At 45.5% G+C, this 23,755-nt stretch overlaps 1 protein-coding gene across 1 annotated transcript in view; it reads left to right on the top strand.

Annotated features, from left to right (window-relative positions):
- Positions 1 to 23,755, top strand: part of LOC144752165 (ubiquitin carboxyl-terminal hydrolase 12-like) — a 268,084-nt gene that overhangs the window by 203,564 nt on the left and 40,765 nt on the right. The window contains exons 5-6 of the mRNA XM_078640092.1: positions 11,460 to 11,536; positions 19,657 to 19,740. Of these exons, the coding sequence (XP_078496218.1) occupies positions 11,460 to 11,536; positions 19,657 to 19,740 (161 nt within the window). The remainder of the gene's footprint in view (positions 1 to 11,459; positions 11,537 to 19,656; positions 19,741 to 23,755) is intronic.

Raw genomic sequence — 23,755 nt, 5'->3', positions numbered from 1 at the left:
TTTGAAAACAAAGTTTCGATAAACAAAAGTTGTCAAAAGAAAATGTATGCGATTGGACCCCTTATTTTATTCCTACAAATTAGAGGTTTTACTGACTAGAAGGCAGACTGTTGGCGGTGTTTTTCAATCTGTAGTCTAGGTCTCTTTCCAGCCGAAGAGTTACGTTTCACAGGTACTTTTTACAAAATCATATACATTGTACTTTGGAGCCTCCATGTGGGTATTGTTGGTATTACAGGCGTGCGAGTCCGGCTCACTGGCATGTTGCGGTTGTTTTGACTTGTTTAATGTTTTTAGACATTGCGTATTGTAATGTAACTTGGAAACAAATTTCAACAAGTATACCTGAAAGAGGAAAAAAGCTAACGTACAGTTATTGATATTTCATAAAATGTCCTTTCTTCACACTTCTATACATATTCCAATTTCTTTGCTGCAATGGTCTCAGTTGCAATGTGATTTTTTTGGGATGTAGTGGGGAGGGAGGGGTGAGGTCAGGATGTTGCCTTTTTATTTATTTTAATTCTATTTGTAGAGTTTTATATAGCGCTGGCTAGACCCGGAGGTATCTGAGCGCTTTACATGAGGATCGGCGAGTTGCAAGTTACAAAATTACATCAGTTTCAGGAGCCAAGTATAACATAGGAGAAAAAAACGGTGCATGCACAATAACATGGGTTATTAGCGCATAGCATAGCCAAGACACACGTCAAATGGGGCATGGAAGGTAGGGGGTATGCAGTGGCGTAACGAAACTTGAGGGGGCCCCCCTGCAAAGCACATGGAGGGGCCCCTGCCCAGGCGGCACGGCCCACCATGTACCACTTTGCCCTACCACCCAGAAATCTAGCATATTTTGCTTTGAAACCTCCAACATTTAAATGAAATGCCTCTATATTGTCTTTCTGTAAGTTCTAGTGAGAAAGTGGGAAACACTCTCAACATACAGGACAATGCGCAGGCAGGGCAGGGGAGATGGAAATATGTTAGCAGTGGGACTATATGATTATGATTGCACACACAGGCAGTGAAGTGCACAGTACAATGAAATACAACAATCACAGTGGCACACAGAACAAAGCGTAACATGGTACACTGCACACCAAAGTGTTCTCGTGGGCACAAAACCAAGCAAATGTGAGAGGGAACTTCACCCATGGCATATCAATAGCCTGGTCTATTTTAAAGGAATCTGTTCTTTCTCGTAATGCTTGTATGTAATGTACACTGATTGACAAGCGCTGGTGCTCAAAGAGACAATGCGTAGAGTACGCGTGTAAGGAGAATGGGACAGAGCCGTTTGAATGCTCAATGCAGAATACGAGTCTATTCAGGTCAGAGAGAGGGCACTGCATAAAGAAACAAGTGGCACTGCACTATGCAGCACATTGCATTGTGCATTGCAGTACAGAAGAATGGACTGCACAGAGCGCGGGACCGCAGCACAAAACACTGGGCTAGGCAATGTGCAAGGTGTGACGTAGTAGTACGACATATGGGTCTGGGAGGGCAAAATGTTACACCTGTGCATAATGTAAATTCTATGCAATCTAGAGTGTGTGGATGGCTAGTCTGAGAGTGAGACTGCACGTAGAAGAATGTGGGACTTGGCAGACAAGTACATTGGACTAGTCTGGGCCGTGCAGAATGTCGTCTTAGGCCCCTCGGAAGAAAGAATAAGGTACGTAGGATGTGGCTGTGCATTAAGTGTCTTTCTGTGCATCTGTGCCCATTGGATAACACAGGCGCTGAATGTGGGACTGGGTAGCACATTGGGCAGGATGATAGCAAACTATGTATCACAGAAGAGGGACCTAGTTACATAGAATGGTAGAATGGTAGACTGCTTACTGTGAAATGTGGGACTATGCAGCTTGGAATTTGGGACCGGGTTGCTTCGAATGTGTGATTGTGCAAAACAAAACATGAAACTGGGCAGCACAGGATGTGACCACAGTGTTAACCCATGCAGAATGTAAACCCAGTGCAGAGATCGTGACTTCCTGGTTGTGGATGAAGACTTGAAGAGCAAAGACCTTCGGACTGGGCTGCATAGAATGTGGGGCCCACACTCCGAAGGTGGAAAGCCTCCCGACCTGTGCAGTGGATTACAGCTGTGTGTGCAGCAACGTATGTGGTCCTAGAAAAGACCGAATGAGTGAACAGTGTTACTCCGCCACAGAGCGTACACCCAGTGCCGGATCCATTGATTTTATAGAACTACAGGTTCATTTATCATTTTATGCCGACGGTATAATTGTAACATCTCATGGAAATATCAACTTACATCACGGAGCTGTTTTATGTCTGGTGACATTCACACACACACAACGATTTAGATATTTTGCGGAGTTATTTGAGGTAGGCAGTGGTAACTTGTCTGTGGGCCAGGGCTTTAAATGGGCTGGGTCTCACTGGTACTGAGCACCAGCAGTTTTTTAAAGGAGGCCTGGAAATGGGTCTCTATCGGGTTCTGTTTTATGCCCTAGCACAGGCGGTCCGTTTTTTTCCGGACTACAGGGACAGTAGGCACATGGATGTGCGTTGCTCACTTCGCATTCGTGGAGCAGTTACGGCATGGCGTCATGCCAGGTGAGCCTTGTAGGGGAAGGGACATCCTTTAACCCCTTCGCTGCGGGGGTTAATCCCCCGCAGCGCTGGGGGGCAGGGGGGCGCGCACAGCGCCCGCACGCTCATGACGAGCTGAGCTCGTCATGAGGCACGGCGCTCCTGTGCTCTTGACGAGCTCAGCTCGTCACAGGTGCATTACCTGCCGTGGAACGATCGCACCGCAGGGGAATTATCCCCGCATGCGAGCGTTCCACGGCTCATGATGAGCTGAGCTCGTCATGAGCACCGGAGCGCCGTGGCTCAGAGCATGGGAGGGGTTAAAGAGAGTCCTTTTGTCTCTGGATTTCCTTCTCTTTTTGAAACTCAGGAGCAGCAACATTGTCGTGGTGTCACCAGGGCTTTAAGTGGAAGCTTTTTCAATATTAAATACAAACCATAGTTGCTGCTTATTAATCTTATGCAACTAACAGCCATTGACAAAGCCAATAGTCCAGACTTGTAGGTATATTGTTACTTATTGTGTCATATATCTGGATGCACTAACAGAAACAGCAAAATACAAGTAGGGCGGCACACTGTGCTAAACACAGATTTTTAGGGAACATGTTTTTAAGCCATGCCCTTAATTATTGGCCACGCCCCTTTGAGCGACCCCCCAGCTTTGCCATCCCGCTTAAAACCCTGCTGTGGGGCCAACATAGCACTGCAGTGAGGTTGGTTTATTAGCTTGGCTTTGCAGGGTATTGTACGTGCATTTCCACTCACACAGCTGACTCCTCCGGTGAGCACCAGGCAGTGATGATTCTCACCTGTCCTCCACGGGAGCTTGGAGTTGGTCACCGGCTCCGGGTTTCTTTCATGTGCAACTAACAGACTGCCTGAGGAGGCCTCTGCTGCTGCTTAAATCACAGTGTGAGGCACGCAGCTGATGTCAGCTCGGAAGCGGGTTCTCCCCCAGCTGAGTGGCGCTGCGGGGCCCTGTGCTGCAGCTGGAGGCCTTGGGGTCGGGGAGCAGGGGGTGTCTGGGGAGGGATATGCACCGCAGTCCACTCAAGTCTCGTCGAGAGTCGAGACTAGTCAGGGGCCCGCAGTCCTGTCCTGCCCCGCAGTCGCACGCACCATAAGAGAGCCTCTCACTTTACCTGCCGGAGTGCCTGTGAAAGGACAAATGTAATCACAACAGCCTGTCTCTCAGTTACACGTCCCGGGCCCGGCCCTGGGGGCCCGCCCGCCTACAGTACCATGTTATATTTTCCAGCATAATAATTTCAGGGGGCCCCGGTCGAGCCTCCCCCCCCCCCCCCCCACCTCCCCCCAGTCCAGTCCTGCACCAGTCCTCAAGAGCCTCAGGCGAGCCCCGTCCGGGGCCCAGACAACATTTATCTGTGCCAGTGCCTCACTCACACGGCCCCGGCCGGGGCCCCAGCACCAGTTCTAAGACTCTCAGGGGCCCCGGCCGGGACCCCCTAAGACTCGCAGGGGCCCCGGCGGGGGCCCCGCACCATTTTGCCAGAGCCTTCTTGTGCGGCGGCGGCACCATTACTCAATTTATTAAAGAGGCCGGGCGCACTGTCAATGATGTGTTACGCTCAGTGAAGGGCCCGGTGGGGCCCCCTGGAGCGCGAGGCCCCCACGCAACGCGGGGCCTGCGGGGGCTTGTGTTACGCCCCTGGGGGTATGGTAAAAAGGGGTAAGGAATGCATAATCGGGTAGGCAGACTGGCAAGAGGGAAAGTACTTACAAAACAGTCACAGTAAAAGACATAGAAACCGGCTGGAGACCAACAATCAAACCTCTCACTGCAGAGACACCACAGAGTATACAGCTAATAACTGGTGAAGGCCGGCTTGGCTTCAGTGTCCTCTCACTGCAGAGACACCACAGAGGTATGAGTACGCAGATATTAACTAGTGAAGGACGGCTTCACTTCAGTGGCCTCTCACTGCAGAGACACCACAGAGGTATGAGTATATAGATATTAACTGGTGGAGGCCGGATTGACTTCAGTGACCTCGCCTGCCTCGAGAACTTGACTCTCTTAGTTTCCAGGCGGTTGTTATACTTCTTCTTCTGCCTGTCTTTTGTTTAGCGAAGGAAGAAAAGGGTCCCCACACCCGGATTATTTTTTCTTGTGTACTTCAGGGAGATTATAGCAATATAAGAGATGTAGAAATTGGTTCACTATGCAACAACTAGATCATCCTATGCACTCCTGCAATGAAATGCCAGCACACCCTTAAGAGATACTGGGGAAGGTTGGTGACTATACACGACCTGCACTGACCCCAGCAAGAGTGAGTGGCCCCTAAATCTGCCTTGCTTGGCCACTTCTCGAAACAACCTGATGACGTTACAAGTCGAGTTTTCTGGTTTTCATTACCCTCTTGCTTTCATGAGGTTTTCATGGAAATCCACTCCTCGGGCAGGGTTGTCCAATCGTTTCTTGGTCACGTGCTGGAGACAGATTTAGATGGCGCATAACGTAGAACTTCTGTGATCCGGAATCGGGGCTGGGCGACCACCACTCCAGAACTAATAGCAAAGTCTCTTGGACAGCTGAGCTCACCATGCACACGATTTAATACCACCAGCTAACTGGTAGAAAGGGATTTGACCCATAACTAGGATCTCTGGTGCATCAGAGCCTGGTAGCTAGGCTTCCGCGGCAGTGACAAGTTGCCCAACCTATTGGAAACTCTGAGCCTACAGCATACCCTAGTCTGCTTAGTACCAAGGTGGATGTACCCACCTCTGCAGAACAAAACAACAGGAGCAAATAGAATCAGAATATAGGAGACCGTAAAGCTGGGATCTATCACTTAAGTCCATTTCTGAAAAAGACACTTAAAAAGAATTTATAAAACCCAGAGCTAGGGCCGATCATGAAGGGATCGAATGTCAACTGCTGGAGTTCTCAAAATGTTGCACCCCTCTCTCTGCAAAAGACAGGGTAATTATTGGCTGAAATCCAGCCCTCCTGATCCCAACTGGAATCTCTAGCACAGAAGTTCTACCTGCAGCGTGCAACAAGTGCGTATTCTGATATACAGTGGCAAATATGTCATTATTAAAAAAGAAATACGCGCGGTCTTATCTGCACCAACACGTCCTTGAGGGGACCAATCCAATCATATCAACATTCTCTGTGAACCCTGGTGACAATCAGGGATTTCTAGTTTGTCAGCCAGACTGCAAGGAGTAGACATGTGTAGGGCTTTGTAGGAGATGCATGCTGGCATGAATTGTGCTCTAGCTTCAAGGAGAGACCACTGTAGTGTTTTATTTATATGGTTTTATATAGAGCAAATGTGACCCATCAGGGTCTCAGAGCACTTTACAGTATATAGTTATAAAGACATAAGAAATGAGGTAGTATACATGCATTTGAAATTCGTCATTACTTACAAAAGAGGTAAAAAGTATAAGATAGCATAGGTATAAGATAACATAGGTGACCAGTGGACGACACATGATGATCCCAGAGGGTAACAGAACATTACATTATATACAGTTATTGATCCTTAGGTCAGTATTGTGGAAATAAATAAACATATAAGGTTCTCTTTCAATCCACACAAGGTAGCCAGTGATATGAGGAACGTATAGGTGACTCGATGCCAGCATAGGATCAAGTTTTAGGACGTGCATTTGTTCATTAGGAGTATTTGTACCTATTTTTTTAAGGAGGTAAATGGAAGAGATTCCCCGAACCACTGGAGGTAAGGAGTTGCAAATCTTTGAGCGATCCCTGAAAAAGCTCTGCAACCAGTTCTCTTTTTATGAAAGGATTGTGGTTTCAGAAGTAAAGAACTCTCGCTTCGTAGTTGCCTGCATACTCTGGATCGTTCTAGCTTTAGAGCTAGGTAACTGGGTGTGATGTTATGTAGTGTTTTATGGGTCATGCAGGCAACCTTTAGTTGTATTCTTAGTATTTGTAGGAGATGCATGCTGGCATGAATTGTGCTATAGCTACAATGAGAGACCACTTTAGTGTTTTGAATACAGGTGTGATGTGGTCATATTTCTTGCATCTCACTGTGTCCTGGGTACAACTATTGTCAGTAGGTAGCATTTTTTTGGTCGCAGCCTACCAGACCGCACTGCTATCTGGTTTGCTAAAGATATCTTAGGGAATTTCAGAAAGGTGACTTAGGAATGCATTCCGCCCATTGATTACAATTGGCTTTGTGGTTTGGTAACTAACATTTTATGGTTTTCTGTTTGCTGTCTTTATTTGCTTTAGGCTCTCCAGGTTCAGTTCGTCCCTCCCATTTCCTAAACCGTGTTTACTATATTGTTTCACAAACTCCCTTTCTGTAAACAAGCCTTTAAATCTTGTTCTTAGCTTGTCACATTTGCTGTGCATTCAAAGACCGATGTCAAATGTCAGGCGCTGGCTGCCGAGGGCGTTTGTTTACTGTTCTTTCTCTGACTTGCTGGATACTGAGGGTAGGAAAGAGGTTTGTTCTAGCACACAACAACATTTAAATGAACTGTGTAAGTATTTCAGAATATATCCGCATTAGGAACACAAATGAAGCACATTTTTTGTTATTTCTGAAGTAAGTTGGAAACATACTTTAATATGATTAAAAGAAATTATTACACTAGGTGATGCAATTTCTAAACATTTTTGTTTGTACACTCTATAGTTTTATTAGTAAAACTGGATGTCTGTGCTAATGTAATGGTAATTTCAATTGAAAATGTGTTGTCTGTAATGGCAGCCATGCATACTCTGCTCTAAACCACTCTACTCTGCATCACGCCACACCACTCTGAGCCACTTCACGTTATGCCTCCGTACTCTACCCTGCACCTTTCTACTCTAGGCACTCTTCACCACTGTACTCTACACCATGGCACTCTTCGCCACTGCATTCTACACCACTCCAGTCTTGGCCACATCAATCACCTCGGCACAACTCAACGCCACTCTACTCCACTGCACTCTATACCAATACACTCTCTGCCATTGCACTTTTCTCTGTAACCTTCAACTTTATGCCTTGCCACTCTATGCCAATCCACTGCATACCCCTCTGCACCTCTGCACTGTACTCTACACCACTTTAAACCATTACACTCCATGCAACTCTGCACAACTGCACCACTCCACGCTACTTCACTGTACTCTGAAACTACCTACTTTACGCCACTGCACTTTATGCCACAGCTCCACTCTGCATCACTCCATGCCACTCTACTGTTAACCACTGCACTCTACACCAATGCACTCTACTCAACTGCACTCTGTCACTGCCCTCTTCTCTGCATCACTGTACTCTATGCCACTCTATTCCACTCTACATCACTGCACTCTGACACTCTACCTGCGACACTGTACTTTCTGCCACACTACTCCACTCTATGCCACTCCACTCTACAGCATTATACTCTACACCACTCTGTTACTTTATTCTGCACCGCTCTATGGCACTGCACTCTGTCATTCAGCTCTACTCTGCGCCACTGCACTCTATTCCACTTGACTGTACTCTGCGCCACTGCCTTCTGCATCACTCCACGCCACTCTGCTAAGCCCCAATCCACGCCACTCCACTCTGTGCCGCTCCACGCCACGCCACTGTGAGAAGTTGGCCTGGTATATGATGTTCACTATTCTAGTGAGCACCTTGCACAAGTCCAAACAACCCTTATGGTGATTGTTGTAAAGTCAACCTTATAGACCAGCTATCCTAGGGGTAGCCTGGACAAAAGCAGTCTTAGGATAAACTCAAGAGGGCAGAAGCCAGCTGTTTTACCATATGCAATCCTTTTAATACCAAATGAAAGGACACCACACAGGTTATATATTCAAAATATATATGTATTTATTTCTAAAACAACCCTCTGTACTCTTTATGAGCACAGACGCACAAGCATATAACAAGGAACTTAATATAACATACAATAAGTTGCATAATATGGATAGGCCCTGGTGGCCCGCTAAACCATATACTAAAATAGTGGTATAAGTACCACGTCACGAACAATGGTAAGGCCTAGGGCCTTGGGAATCGCTGGGGCTACACTGGACTAACAGTAGTTAGGGAGCAGGTAGCCCACGGGATGCGGGTGCGGTGTCTAAATGCACACGCGTGCACACATAGAAGTCAATGGGTGCGTAAAGTTAGAAAGTTAAAGGTTTAGGAGTCTTCCGACTGGACTAGAAGTTAACCACTTGAAAGTAGGACACTAGGAGAGTTAATCTTTACAGGAGCACTGCAGTACTCGCTTTACCTCACCCACAGTAAACGGGTGCATAGGTGTCAAAGTGTGTCGGATTTCGCCGTGGAGTTCTATGGAGCCTTGGAGAAAAGATGCTGCAGGCGACCAGAAGAGAAGAGTCCGGTTGGTTCCAAGGGTGGATCGAGGATGAAGAGTACCTGAAAGCAGAGGGGACAGAGTCTGGGTCACTAGCCAGTGACCAGGAAGGAACCAGGCGATGTCGGGATGCGATAAGGTGATGTCGTGAAGCTTGTCTCCGCTGCCACGTGGACCAGGAGGAGTCGACGACGACCAGGAGCTGGGCAAGGACTGTCCCACGAAGGCTCTCGCTGTTGGCGGTGTCGGTTCTCGATTCGGAATCAACAGACCTTGGCAAATGCAACCCACGCAGGAATTGAAGATGGATTCTTGATCGGACCAGCAAGGTCTGATGGGCTTCTCCTTTTCAGGGGAGCAAGGGCCAGTCTGGAGCAACCAGACCGGCGTTGGAAATTCAAGGTTTCGTTGTCACAGAGGCCACTAGCCAACGGGCAAGTGACCGGACAGACGCGTCGAGCAGGAAAATGCAAAAGGGCCCCAGGCAGCACTCGGTGAATGTGGAGAGGTGATCTTCGGTGCAGTTGGTGCTCGGGGCTGGGGCTTCTCAATCCCCAATGCACAACTTCGAGGGTGCCTCAGAAGTTGCACGGAAAGCAATTCGCTGGCTTTCCAAGATGGCCGGTCCCACGTCTCGCGTCGCCTCCACAGGTCTCAGCTTTGCTGTGGCTGTGGATCGGATCAAAGGAAGTCTGGAAGTCCGGGTCTTGTCAGGCTCTGTGTTCAAGCTCCGGCGGGAGCAACGACAAAGCAAACCGTTGAGCGCTTGGTGGTGCCTTCTTGCAAAGGTTGGTCACTCCTTGACCACAAGGGAGATTCTTCAGTCTTCTACGTCGAGTAGGATGTCGAAGGGTCTAGAGTTTCGTATCAGAGTTTCAGTCAGGATTATGTAAAGTCTTGGGATTCAGCTCCTACCTATATACCAAATCTAGGGGCTGGATTACCTGCTAGGCCCCTCCTATGAGTGGGACCCAGGAAGGGGGTGGTTACACCCCTTTCCCTTTGTCCAGTTTCGCGCCAGAGCTGGGGCTGGAGTGCCCCAGCACCGGTTTGAACTGGCCTATGCATGGGACACCTTGCGTGCCCCAGGCAGTGTCTCGTTTCATTCAACCCTCCCTGCCCCAATCCACTTTCTCCTGTCTGGGGTGGTGCTAGCACCTCCCTGTGACAGGAAACCTATTGTCCAAGCCTCCCTCGCTGGAAGGACTCCAAGCAGCAGGAGGTCAGACTTGTATCTGTGGCAGCAGCATCCATTTTGTGATGCTGAGGCTCTGGGTAACCTTAACCGGGATTAATGGAAGTAACATGTCTTCTCCATCTAGAAGGGTGGAATGCTACCCCCGTCGCCAGAACTGGCGAGGGGGTAGTATTCCAAAGCGTATGACACCTTACACGACATGTTTTGATAAAGCCAAACCAAAGATAGCATTTAACCACAAGGTTCATAATGCACTTAAGAGTATATGGTATGGCAATACCCTGGAACAGCTAGAAGGACATGGTTCAGAAATCTGCAGACAGGCTCAGCTCATGCTAGAGCACCACCTCACATAAAACCAAGCACTCTGCCTTCAGGATTGTTAAGGCCTGCCATAGGAGTGACTTATAGGTGTATATGTGTCCAGATATAAGGTTAGACATAGGTATACTATATCTAAGCAAGGGGTGATTGCCCGACCTTGCCCCAGCTGAGTGATCAGCCAGTTGTGTCAGTTTGGATGGCCAGCCAGGGGTGGCAAAAGATATGCTGCAGCCCCTGGTAGGCCTTGGGTGAATCTATGCCCTGGGTACCTATAGTACACTGTACAGGGACTCATTAGAGTGACCCAAACCCCAATTAGTTATGTACCTAGGGTATATGGAGTCCATTTTACAGAGAGAGCAGATAGCCTGGGGCCCTGATTAGCAGGATCCCAGGCCAACTAAGTCGAAAACCAACTAAACACAAGGCAAAAAGTCCGGTATCCACCTTCCTACAGCCACTCTACGCCAAAACTCTCCACACTACTGCACTCTACTATGCATCACTCTAATCAATGGCACTGCATTCTACAGCACTGCATTGTATGCCTCTAAATTCAATGCCAATGGACTCTACACCAGCCTACTCTACGCCACTCCAGTCCACTTTACTCTAAACCACTCCAGTGTATGCCAGTCTACGCGACTCAACACTGTGCTTCTCCACTATACCTCACTCTACAACACTTTACTCCACTGTTCGCCATTCCACTCTACGATATTCCATGCGAGACTCCTCTATGCCACTAGCATGTGGCCCAACTCACAGCAGCCACGCTTGTCTACAACGTGGCTAAAACACATTGCAAATCCAATAGCTCTTGCATAGGCAAGACCTATTGGTTTTGCCAATGCTTGTTTATAGCTAGAGATGGCATTGCTCATTTTCTTTTCGAGTCTGTGGCAGAGCCTTGAGACTAGCACAAGAAGGGCATCAGGTCCGTTTGTAGCATTGTATTCTTCTGCGCCAGCTGGGCACTTCTCCTCTGCTGCTGCTTGTCTGCAGTGACATAAATCTGTTCTTTCCTTTCTGTTCCTAGGTTAGCAGCAAAGATGAGGACTTCCTGGACCTTTCTGTTGATGTGGAGCAGAACACGTCCATAACACATTGCCTGAGGTGAACAAACACTTCCTTTTTTATTTTGGGGAGTTTTCTTTTGTCTTTTGCCTTTTATATGGAGGCTTGGAATGTCTTCTGTGCATTTGAAGCTGTGATGTTCTGGGCGTCTGCGAGATGTGTGCCTCGCGACCACCACGGCTGCTCTCATGGGGAAAATGAAACACAAATGAGAACATAAAATGGAATGATGGAGCGTGTGGCTCAGCACGCCGGGAAAATGCTCGTAAATTATAGCGTGTCCCACTGAGTGCTGACATCATATAATTATCTGCTTAATTCGAAGCTGCGTGCGGGCTTCGTGTGTTTACATTTTTTCTAGGCTGTAGACTGAAAATTGCCATCTTTATTTCAAGTATTATTTGAAGATACTCGGTAATATTGTAGTATACTTTGCATGTAAGTGTTTCTTATACATTAGACGTGCAAACTCTACTTTTTCCAATGAATATATGTGCAAGAAATGCACAGCCCACCCACTGTCTCCCCACCCACTGTCTCCCTATTGTCTCCCCACCCACTGTCTCCCCCTTCTTTGTAAGCAAACGCGTGCCGCTTGTTCTTTTTTTTGCAGTTTTATGTAGCGCAAACTCGACCTGAAGGTATTGGAGCGCTTTACATGAGCACTAGTTACATTACACAAGGACATATTCATTTTTGGTAGGCACAGGGAGATTGAGTAATTTGCCCAGAATCACAGGATGTTGAGCTGACGCCAAGACTCGAACCCGGTTCCCCAGCTCCAAAGTCGGCAGGGAGGAGGAGTTGTCGTGTGCACTGTAAAGTGCACATCAAGATTTGCTGGCCAAACCGTCATGCACATTTAGGTATGTCCAACCCAGCTGTGTTGCAGGCACTGTCTGAGCGGCAAACCAAGCTGCCCAGACCAATCCTGGCGCTGTTCTCATGCTATTGAGAGCAGCGCTGTGATTGGGCGGGGAGCCTGTTCTTGTGTCACAGGGACTGTTGGGACACCATCAGGAGATAAGAGGAGGACTGACGCATCGGCGGCAGGATAGGTGTGTTTCTTTTTTTATTGTATCTCCATCTGATATTACACAGTTTTACTGCATGACTGAGAAAGTAGTGAGTTAGTAGCAGTTGGTACATCAGGACATATGTATTCTTAGCAGATCCGTGCTCATTGGCACATGTGAGTCAGCCATGAGCTTGTGAGGGTTGGAGAAAAGGCGCATGTCAAGTGAGGCATGTATGTGTTCTCTGGTGTGCACCACCGGTGTGTCCAGCAGGTACAAGGGAGGCAGTGCTTGAGGCATGAGCCGCCTCTGGAAGTGGCAGAACCTCCAGAGGGCTCGTAGCTCACCATAGTTTAGCTCCCAGGATAGAGACAATTATGTGAGACAGCGCTTAAGAGGCAGGTTGTAATGCAGTACCACAGTAGCACTCCGAATGGGACTGCCTACTGCCTGTGGCCTTGAGGGTGAAACCTTGGAGCCAGAACAATGGCGTGCAACGTGGGTTCATGTGGCAGCACACGTGGAGCAGAGCAAAGTAACCCGGGGTGTGGAGGGGCTGACTACATTCAGCTGTGTCAGCCTTGAGCATGTTTAGAGTCAACTTACCTTAAGTCCATTACTTTTGTAACAAGGAACTGAAAGTCATCTGAAGAGGCTGCTTCAAGGCTTGTGCTTTTAAAAATATTTATGTAAATCAAAGAGTGTATTCCTTGGAGTGATACATATCTTTATTTTTTTGTGTTAAATGCTTTTGAAGTATATGGAAGTATGGTATTTATGCGGTAAAGGGGCATCTTTGGGAAATAATGATGATGGATTCAACCCAGATCTGTGACTGGGGGTGAGTGTCTGAAAAGTCTCAGCGCTCTGTCCATCATCTCCCTGTGTTTGCATTGTGCGTCCTAAGTTGGCAGGGTATACCCAGACGTGAGTCCCTTCCTCACTTTGCCACTGGATTCAAGCTATAAGCTGGCCTGGCTGATGAGGAGTGTTACTCTGAAACCGGTCCCAGGATGCTTGTTTCCAGTCCAGGGAAGACCTGGCTTGGCAGTTCGGTCTGGACTGTTCCCATGAGGCACAGGATGAAGACTGATTTGCATATGGCTGGGTCTAAACTGGGGTGGTGAAGTGAGCTAAAGAATGATGATGGATTCAACCCTCTGTGGCTGGGTGTGAGTGTCTGAAAAGTCTCACGCTCCGTCCTTCATCTCCTTGTGTTTGAATCTTTGGGAATGCTTTATGCATGTTTGGCTTGATTATGCTGTGTTGAAAAATATTCTAAACTCAAGAATGTGGAGTGTGTGTGTTCCTGGTTTTTGTTGCAGGCTTTGAAAGAAAGGGTCGTGCCCTCCTGCAGTTTACAAATTTTATGTTGAGGAAGGCTCGCTTGTCAAATATTTTTATTTATTAATTTGAAAAGTTTTATAGTGTGTGAATATGACCCGTGCCTGGTATCTGAGCGCTGTACATGTAAGCAGACCGTAAAAGAAGTTGAACATACACAGGGTGATCAACATAGATATAACATGGCTATACAGAGACACAGTAAACAATTGTTGAGAGGTAGATCCTGGTTGTAAACATGCCCTAAAAGTTGGTTTGGGAATTTCAAGTCTATAGTTTCAGGCAGCTTTTCAGGTCAGCCCTTTTAGTTTTTTTTTTAATGAGGATTTAGAGGGGTTAGTTCTGATTTCCAGGGGATGAGCATTCCATATTCTTGGAGCGAGGCCGGAGAAGGTGCAGTGTAAGTTTTCCTACTTCTTGAATTTATGCGGTTTCAGTAGAAGAGTGCTCGAGCTTCTTAGTGTCTGGTTTAAACCAGATAGTTTGAGTTTATTTGTCAGGTAAATTGGAGTGCTTTGTGTGTCAGGTAGGCTATCTTGAACTGGATCCTTACTTCAATAATGAGACAATTAGGTTGGGCTAAATCAGGTGTGATATGATCTTGTTTTCGTGATCCTGTGATGAGTCTGGCTGCTGTGTTTAATGTAGCTCTCTTGGGGGCCAGTCGGGCTTTAGGTAGCCCCGCCAGGGTTGCAATTCCATAGTCAAGGCGGGAGATGACTAGGGATTGGACTGCTAGCTGCATGTCATCCGTCGGTAAGAAAGGTTTGAGTTTTCCTAATGTGTTGAGTTGGTGATTGGCTCCTCTGGTGGTTGCACTGATGTGGTTTTGCATATTCAGGTGTTTGTCGAGCGTTAGGCCTAATGATTTAGCGGAGTAAACAACGTGAGGAGTGCAGTTGAGTGCGGTTAGTAGTTTTAGCCAGTTTGAGTAATTATGGATAGCAATCAGGAGGAAATTGGTCTTGAGTGCGTTTAGCATAAGGGGATTATGAGTTAGTCAATGTTGAGCTTTCTGCAGAAAAGAGTTAAGAGTTTTGATGTCATCAGGTGATGAGATTGTTAGGTGCAGTTGAGTGTCATTGCCGTAGATGTGGTATTAGATGTTTGCGCATTTCAGAGTTTCGTGGGGGATTCTATGAGTAGGTTAAAAAGCGTTGTAAAATATGGCTCAAGAATTCTGTGTTTTATGCAACATGTTATGTTTGCTTGTTTTAAATTGTGAGGCTGGTTGGCAGCTTGGGGTAGTGGAGTAGAGGGCCTTATGTGTGGTCTTTAGCCTGTGTAGTCCATGTGCATGTTCTTGTGTTGTGAAAATGAGGAAGGTGATTAGTACCCTGCTGAGATGTCTCTTTTTGGTGATGCAGTGGGTACCCTGTTGCAATGTCTGTGTTTTTGATTTGTTAATGTGGGTACCTTGTCTCAATCTCTGTGCTCTTGTTTTTTAGAGAGTGGATGATATGTTTTATTCCCTGCCTCTGTGTATATGTTGTTGGTGATGCAGTGTGGGAAAGGTGAATACCCAGTTTTGTAACTGAGTTTGGCAGAATGTGTAGTACCTGCTTGCTGTGGTGCCTAATAGTCACTTGTTTTTCCTGTATATGTTCTTGGACAAGTTGTCACTGTGTATGAATAGGAGGATTCAGCTGTTGTTTAGCACTGGAAGCAAATTCTGTTGATGTGTTTGAGTGGGTTGTTAATGAGTTTCTTCTATATGTGGTCAGGGACATGGCATCATTGTGTACAAACAGGAGAATCTGACAGGTGCTTGGTACTGGGCGGTGAAGCAAGCACTGTATAGAGTCAAAGACAAAGTTAACGATTGATAGGCGAGGTTCTGGTTTGTGGATAGTTAGTGCATTGTGATGTAGTGTTCTTTAAAGAGGTGCATCGTCAACTCTTCTAATTGGAGCATTGTTAGGGTGGTCTAGATGGCTATGGGAATGTTGTTTCCGATCCTGGGTGCATAGATGCAAAAGGCCTGCTGTTTTGTTTCTTTCTATTTTCTACACTTCTGCAGTTAGTATCCTAGCTGCTGGTATGTCAAGAACCATATGGCTATTGAGATAGTCTGCACGATAAGCTGTACGAGTGACGCTTGCCACCAAATGTAGAAGGCAGAGACTTATTCAGGCAGATGGCTATGCCCACCATTGGATCCTGCACACACCACCAACCTAACCCAAACTCCAGCATGCCACACAGCACAGATGGCAGAAGGGAAGAACACTATGTCTAGGCACTAGACACACAAGGAACTTCATCAGTCATAGGAGCACGAGACGACTATACAATACATAGACGCATGTACGCTACAAACAACCTCAACATGGAGCTAAAGTAGCACTGCAGGTGTGGGGTACCACGCCCTCACATAAGAGAAGGAGAAACTAAAATATGCATGCACTACAAAAATTTGCTGAACCACTATGTAAAGGTGGTACAAGCCATGTTAAGGAACCAGTTTAAGACTAGCTAGACCACTAACCTTTGTCTCTGATTGGTTATTACTTGCCGTACCCTATAACCCCTTCGATGCTGATGACGGAACGGTTCCGTCATGAGCGTCGGTTGAGCTGTGCTGATGACGGAACCGTTCCGTCATGACTCCGCCCGCGCAAGGCGGAGTCAGCATGGGCGGGGAATTCGCGCCGCACGCATGCGGTTAAAGAATGTACATTTTTTAGCAGATTTACTTGAAAAAGACAATGTTGCTAACTTGACACACTAGTTGTACAGCTTGATATGTTATTGATTCTCATATAATTTGACAGAGGTTGCAAAGGTTGGGGAATCCTACCCAGTGGCTGGGTAAAAATCTGAGGCATGGACGCATTGGAGGCTAGTGTAGGATTTCAGTTGATGTCTTAAAAAGTCTTATTGGGTATGTGAGCTTCCCACTAATGTTTTTTGTTTTGACCCAAATCCTTAAACCAGAATTCAGAATCCAGCCACTAGATATCACAGATAGACAAAACAGTTCTGAGGAAGTATCTTTCTCTTTGACCATTTATATTGGAATCACAGCAAACTGAGTTATTTCTTCGTTAGACCACCTTAACAAACATTTAAGTCTTGAGCACATAATAATGTAATAAAATAAATATGCAATATGCAATCTTTCTAGAAGCTGGCATCCAAAGACCATAATTATTGAGACCGCATGTAAAAGGCCATGATCTAGCTATGTCTTTTCAATCAGTGGTGGGTCTACCAAAGTATTCACTTTAGTCATTTTATGATGTTTGTCTTTTCACTTCCTAAGTCTTGCAAAGTATGGCTCCAGAATGAGGAGCAAGAGTCTGGTTCACAGTCTTGATTTCAGTATTTGGAAAGGCTACGTAGTGCTTTGATCTCCGCTCTGATACAGACTGCAACAAGGCAGTGAAGACGTCATTTAGGGTAATCTGACTAGCGAAAAGTGTAAACAAACAAAAGGGCGGTAGTGACACCTCTCTACTAAAATACATGTGATCCTTCATCCACATGTTTTCAGGCCACAATTGACTTAGATTACATGATGCTGGAAAGGTTTAATTTCAGAGAAATCTTTGCTTTTGCCTTGGGAGGTTTTTTGATTTCTAAATGTTGTGTATGTGGGAGTGATTTTTCTTCAAGCAGTACTTGTGGATTGTTGTAAACTTTCTACCACAAAGATTTGCCTGAAGCCTTGCCAAAAGCTGCCCAGGAGCAGAACTAGAAGATTTTAGTACAGGCCGAAGCGCTAAAGGGAAGAGCATGGTTGCATTTGTGTCTTGAGGGCATGTCCCTCACAAACCTATCATTCTCTTTAAAAACCACTGTTTAAAATAAATGTAACTAGACTGGTCTAGCATTTACTTAGTGTATTATCTTCACACCATATATACACAGTTTCCGGGAGAATGCTTCGAATTTCCTTTCAAGCTGTTGTCTCTGAGATTTCCACATTTGATGCCCCCTTAAAATCAGCTTCCCCTAGGTAGAGGTTGTGCCATTCCCACATAGCTAGTCACACACTCATTTCATCATATCCTTGACCTGATGCTAATTAATTCTCTCAACAGAAGGAGTATCTTCATCAGTTCCCATTTTAGATTAAGTTGAATTCATTTCACTCTCACTCCCTAGTTAGTACATAGTTTAGCTAACTTCAACAATGAGATTTTTCCTATTACCACTGAGTTACGTCCACCCAATAAACCTCTTTCTGGAACAGCAACTTCACAATATCCATAATGAATTGCGACTTCAGCTGAACATTTCTGTGGCTAATTGTCCTAAACAGATCAGCAATAAAAAAGTCTGACTCCCAAGTTCTTACCAACCTTAAGAAACTCAAAAAGGCATTAATGTCTCCAAAAAGGAAAGGACAGCGGGAATGTAATTTCAGCTGATAATACGTAGATTTGTGTGCATCACAGGCAATTAAAGTGCTATAGGAACAGGAAGCCATTTCTTCCAATCCAGAATCTTGTGTAGACTGTAGCTACTTACTGTAGCTACTTACCTCAATTGCCCTCGGCCCCAGAGAGCAGCTTGACCATAATTATTCACAAATATCCCTTTGCTTTGTGTTTGAAACTGTCAGTAACATGAACCACGTTGCTCTTCTTTGACCTGTGTCAGTCCTACCACATACTTCAATGCTTTCAGCACCAACCTTCTCTCCATCTTTACTGCATCCCTAAGTTGCGTACCTGTCACTAGAGTAGGAGTACTTACCGAAGAAGCTTTAGGCACTGCCATCATGTTGGCAATATACATTTGTAATGTTTGTTATAATTTACATTTTATATAGCACTTAAAAGCTTAGTTTCTCCTTTTGGAGATTCTCTTTATGATCGAAGTTCCCACTTTAGTGGCACTCAAATTACTGAGCTTGGAATAACAATGGACTAATCTGGCTTTGCCAGAATTTTAATAGCCGTCCTCAATATTACACACAAATATTAGCACTGAGGAACACATTCAGAAGGTGCGAGTCACCCAGATCTTTAATCCGAGTTCTGGACAGCTCATAGGACAGAATCCACGATGCCATGCACAGGTAAGTACTGACTCCACGTTACAAAAAAGTGAAATTGCGTGTTCATTTGTGTATCCAAGGTAGTGTAGTCATAGCCAACCACACAGAGATTCAAGCGCCTTTCTTAAAGCTGTTCACTAGACACCACTTCCTCTACAGCGGGTTTCAAACTTTGGAGACAGCTTCGCATTTTAGTGACTGCATTCTGACATTTCACCTACATGCTGAAGACACATAGAAATATTGTACAAAAGGGTAAGAGGGCTCACACACAAATTGTCACCTTATTCCAAATTTCCTTTCAATGATCGGGTCAGAATTGGCTCTTCCTCATTGCCAACAAAATCCTAGTGAGAACTTGCCCCTTCACTCTCCTGGTGTTGATTTGGCTAACCTTGGTCACTGGTCTCATTAAGGGACTTGCTAGAGCAGTACTTTGAGTGGCATTAAATTGGATATTTGCTATTTACAGTGCATAGACGTTACAAAAACTGATCAAGCTAATATTCATAGATATGTTATCAGGATTACATGATTTTTGGAAACCAGAAGGTAGGTTCCCAAAATACTCGAGTGACATTTTCTCATCAGTGCAAATCACATTTCTCCGCTGTTGATTATGAAACATTTGTGTGTCTACCAGGAGTTTGTAAGTTAATGTTGTTATAGTAAAGCAAACTATAATCACAAACGGCATCACAATATTGTGCAATAAGGTGTGTAGTACCCTGAACCCCCGCATTTTAGTGACTGTTTCTTTATAATGGAATCAATATTTTCTTTCTCAACAGAGGATTCAGTAATACAGAAACCCTATGCAGTGAATACAAATATTACTGTGAGCAGTGCCGCAGTAAGCAGGAAGCGCAGAAGAGGCGAGTATAAGATGGCTTACTCTGAATGTTGAAAATAAATTTGTAAAAATACATTAATCCTTTATATTTTATGATGTTCAGATGCGTTGATGCAAAAGGTTAAATGTCAAATTTAGTATCATTACATATGCTGGGGATATCACTTTACCCCCAACTCTGAATGTGGCACGTATTTGCTAAGAATATGTAAAGCTATTTTAATTTGGGGTGGTCTGGGTTGGAAGAGTGGAGTTACACAAAGTAATCGCTTGCAGTAGAACACTTGCATGTCCTGGCAGTTTTACCCCCACTAGAGGAAAGTGTTAGGTCTTCATGAGGCTGCACTATGCCTGCTTTCACCACAGCCTTTAATCAGGCCAGAAAACACTTGTTGTCCTGTGGATAGCCATGCTTCTGCCATGTGTGAAGTCTAGTGGAGATGGCCCCATTGATAGAGGGCAGGAGCTGTATTTCGATGCACTGCAGACCCGACAGCATGTGGGACACTAGTCATATTTTGTCAGCAAGTCCACTGAGAAGCACCTCCCACTCTCAGCTTGTCTTTCTATAACGGAAGCTTGTGCCCCCCTTAGACATATTATGGACTTCACAGTTCCATCTGCTCCTCAGATTGCAGTGTGAGCGGGAGTCCATGATTCCACCTCAAAAATGTTTTAATGTGTTGCTACTCCCAAAACGTGAAAGAAGTTGCCGTCATCCGTTTTACATCTGGGACATGTCAGAGAAGATGCCTTTGTCTATTTTGTTGGATCTATCTGCTGCCCTTGACACGATGGACCATGAAATCTTGTTGGATCTAGCCCAAGCAGCAGGTATACATAGCTTGTCCCTTAAGTAGGTAGAATCTTATCTAAAGGCTCTGGTACAAGTAGTCCGACTGTCCTCCTTTGTAGCAGAAAGTGTGCCTAGAAAATATGGATTCCCGTAAGAATGTGTGCAGTCCCCTCATTTGTTTAATATCTAATAATAGTGCTTGCTGAGAGGTGGTGCCGACTATTTAATTATGCTGAAGATTCACAGATTCTGCTTTGTTTAGATGGAAATTCCACTACTTAACTAGACTTCCAAAATACTATATGCTTTATTTTCAAATGGATAAAAAATAATCGCCTAACAGTGAGTACAGGTAAAACAGATGTAGTGATAATGAATAAAATACTGATCTTTGCACCCTCTTTAGGCTTTAGTCTTTAGCACATTTTAGGTTTGACCCCCTTGGCGAACAACAGAGAACATCGTAACAAAGATACCTACTCTGCCCGAACAGCCCACAATGCACAAAGTGATGAGACAACACGAGAGGAGCACCCCCAAAGAGAGCGGAAAAGCTGATTGGATGCAGAGTCAATGCCTGTCCAAAGAGACCTATGTACCATCACAGAGATCTCATAATATTTACTTTAATGCTGATCGAAATTTTGCTCTAATAGTTTTGAGGGATACATTTGTTGTTAGAATGGAGAGAAGTGCAAGAAGAGGGGCTACCCGCAATCGGATACACAGAAAGGATCCCAACCAACATACGGAGTAAGCGAATGAAAGCACTTTCCCACAAACCACAGAATGACAACATTTACCAATACTACATATAGTTGTTAGTGGGTTGAACTACCCCAAAAAGCAGAGACATTCTCTAGGAACTGACTATTCAAAAACAACATAGGGTTAATCTAGGAGTACCTCCTTTGCCTCAAGATCACCACCGCCTTAGAGACTGAAAATACTTCTCCTTGAGTACCCTTGGGTCGGAAGATGACTGTAGAAGTTAGAATCTTGGTTTGCCGGAAATGCCCTCTTCAGATGGATTTCTAAAATATTCAGGAAAGGCAGATGGGGTAGCATTAAGAGGCATCCACAATAGTGAGCCGCTAGTGCTGGGATCGGCATGTGGTCCCAACTGTTCCTTAGCCACACTATACAAACTCTAATGTCATGGGCAACACAGTTTGTAGTGGTAGGAGTAGAGCTAGACCTTGTGCTAAATAGCATGATGGACAAGACAAGACATGGGTGCTGGACATGACATGGGTGCTGGTCGATATCAGCAGGAAGAGCCCAAATGGAGGATCTGGGGTTGGTAGACCTTTGGAGGACCGGATGTTATGTTGGACACACTACAAGCTATGAGCTATGGTGAGAGTTATTGTGGCTAGCTGTTATTGCATTATAAAACCTCAAGGGTTCAGATCAGAGTCAATGACTTTCTCTTTCAATATGTGGTGATTGGTTGGGGCACGACCCTTTTTCCCCATTTATTCACAGTTTCTTTAGAACTTTCAGCCCAGAGAATTAGACTTAATAGAAACATAAAAAGGATAACATTAGGGGCCTCATAAACTAAACTCACAATGTTCCTGATGACATCTTGCTTTCTCTGACTGATCCCCTTGACGCACTTCCGCATCTAATGAAAGAATTGAGTCTATCAGCAAGTATCAGGATTTAAAGTTAACTTGAGCAAATCAGAGATTTTCACTCCTAATGCCCACATTTGGATGGTACAGGATATGACACCACTTAAATGGGCTACAATTAGGGAAATTAACCTTAAACAATTAAAGAGGGTGGTTAAAGTGGGACTGGTGCCACAGAACATGATCCCTGTTAGATGAGGATTGCAGCCATTAAATATTGATCATCCTGAGACTATTATGCTCTTGGCATGTGTGGCTGTAGATATGCATACACCTGCCATCTAGTGTTGGGCTCAGACTGTTGTCTCTTGTTTTTCTTTGCAGAATTCTTTCGAGCCTAATTTACCTCTCCGCTGGTCTTAAACGTACATGGGCACTGACTCCAATATTAGATTGGTCTTTCTTGGCAATTCGGTTAGACGTGTATCAGCGTTGCTCCCAGTCTTGACCTACTCAACGTTGTCTGTCACAGCCCTTGAGATCATTGTCTTTCCTTCCTGTCGCCGAGAAGACTTTTTGACACGTAATCTGTCTCGTGAACCTCGTCCGCTCAAACTGCTGATGGCATTGTCATCAAATAATCGGGTCTCCTAGCACTCTAGGACCCTGTCCTTTGGAGCAGCAGATCCTTACCTATGCTGGAGAATGAGGATGTGCAGAAGGTAATGGAAAGCAAGACCTTCAAAAGATGCCCTCAGTGCCACTGCAAGTAATCTTGGGCTGATCTCCATACCTTCTGTAACCTGTGGCTCTTGCCAGACCTGCTGCAGCTCTTGCTTAGCTTTGTTGGAGAAAAAAAAGAAGGACATCAACACGGCTAAGGCCATGACTACCCTTCAAGTTCCTTCTGCCAGGGGCTCTTTTCAAAGGCAACAAGCAAGGGCTAGGTCCAGAGGCACTTCCTCAGAATGAACACAGTCCTACCAACGGCAGCAACGGGGTTATGACCAAAAGAAAGGTAGAGGTTGCTTGCAGGGCTCCTTCAAAGGGAATAGAGCCAGGGGCAGATGCACTCTCGCCAAGGGAGCCTCTACCTCCAAAAACTCACTTGCTTCCCCCTCCCACTATCATACTACACCTGTGTGGGACAGAATACAGAGGTTTATTTTCCGTTGGGATGAGATCACTACAGGTGTGTTGTATCTATCATCAAACACAGCTGCTGCCTTGTTTTAGCTGACCACCCCTCCCACTTCGCTCGCACACACCCTCAGCCCATAATATCTGGCCATGTTGCAAGCGGAGATTCAGGCGCTTCTGCTCGAGGGGGCCATGGAGTCAGTGCCCTCTCAACACAGGCAAGGGCATCTACTCCCTTTACTTTGATTCTTAAAAGGGATAGCTCACTCCAGCCAGTCCTCAATCTTAGGCCTCTCCACAGGTACATCCTGTCTGAACATTTCCATATGGGCACCTGGCAGGATGGTATCCTAATGTTACATAAAGGAAACTTTATGACAATATTAGACCTGAAGGAAACCTATCTCCACATCCTAATCAGTCTGGCTCATCAGTGCTTCTGTGATTCATGGTAAGTGGACAGCTCTACAAATTCAGTGTTGCCTTTCATAGTCACCACAGCCCCAAGGGTTTTAACTAAA

Source organism: Lissotriton helveticus, chromosome 4_2 (assembly GCF_964261635.1).
Source record: "Lissotriton helveticus chromosome 4_2, aLisHel1.1, whole genome shotgun sequence".
In the NCBI taxonomy this organism is placed as follows: Eukaryota; Metazoa; Chordata; class Amphibia; order Caudata; family Salamandridae; genus Lissotriton; species Lissotriton helveticus.
Note: the sequence above shows the minus strand (reverse complement) of the source record. Positions and strands in the feature narration are given on the sequence as shown.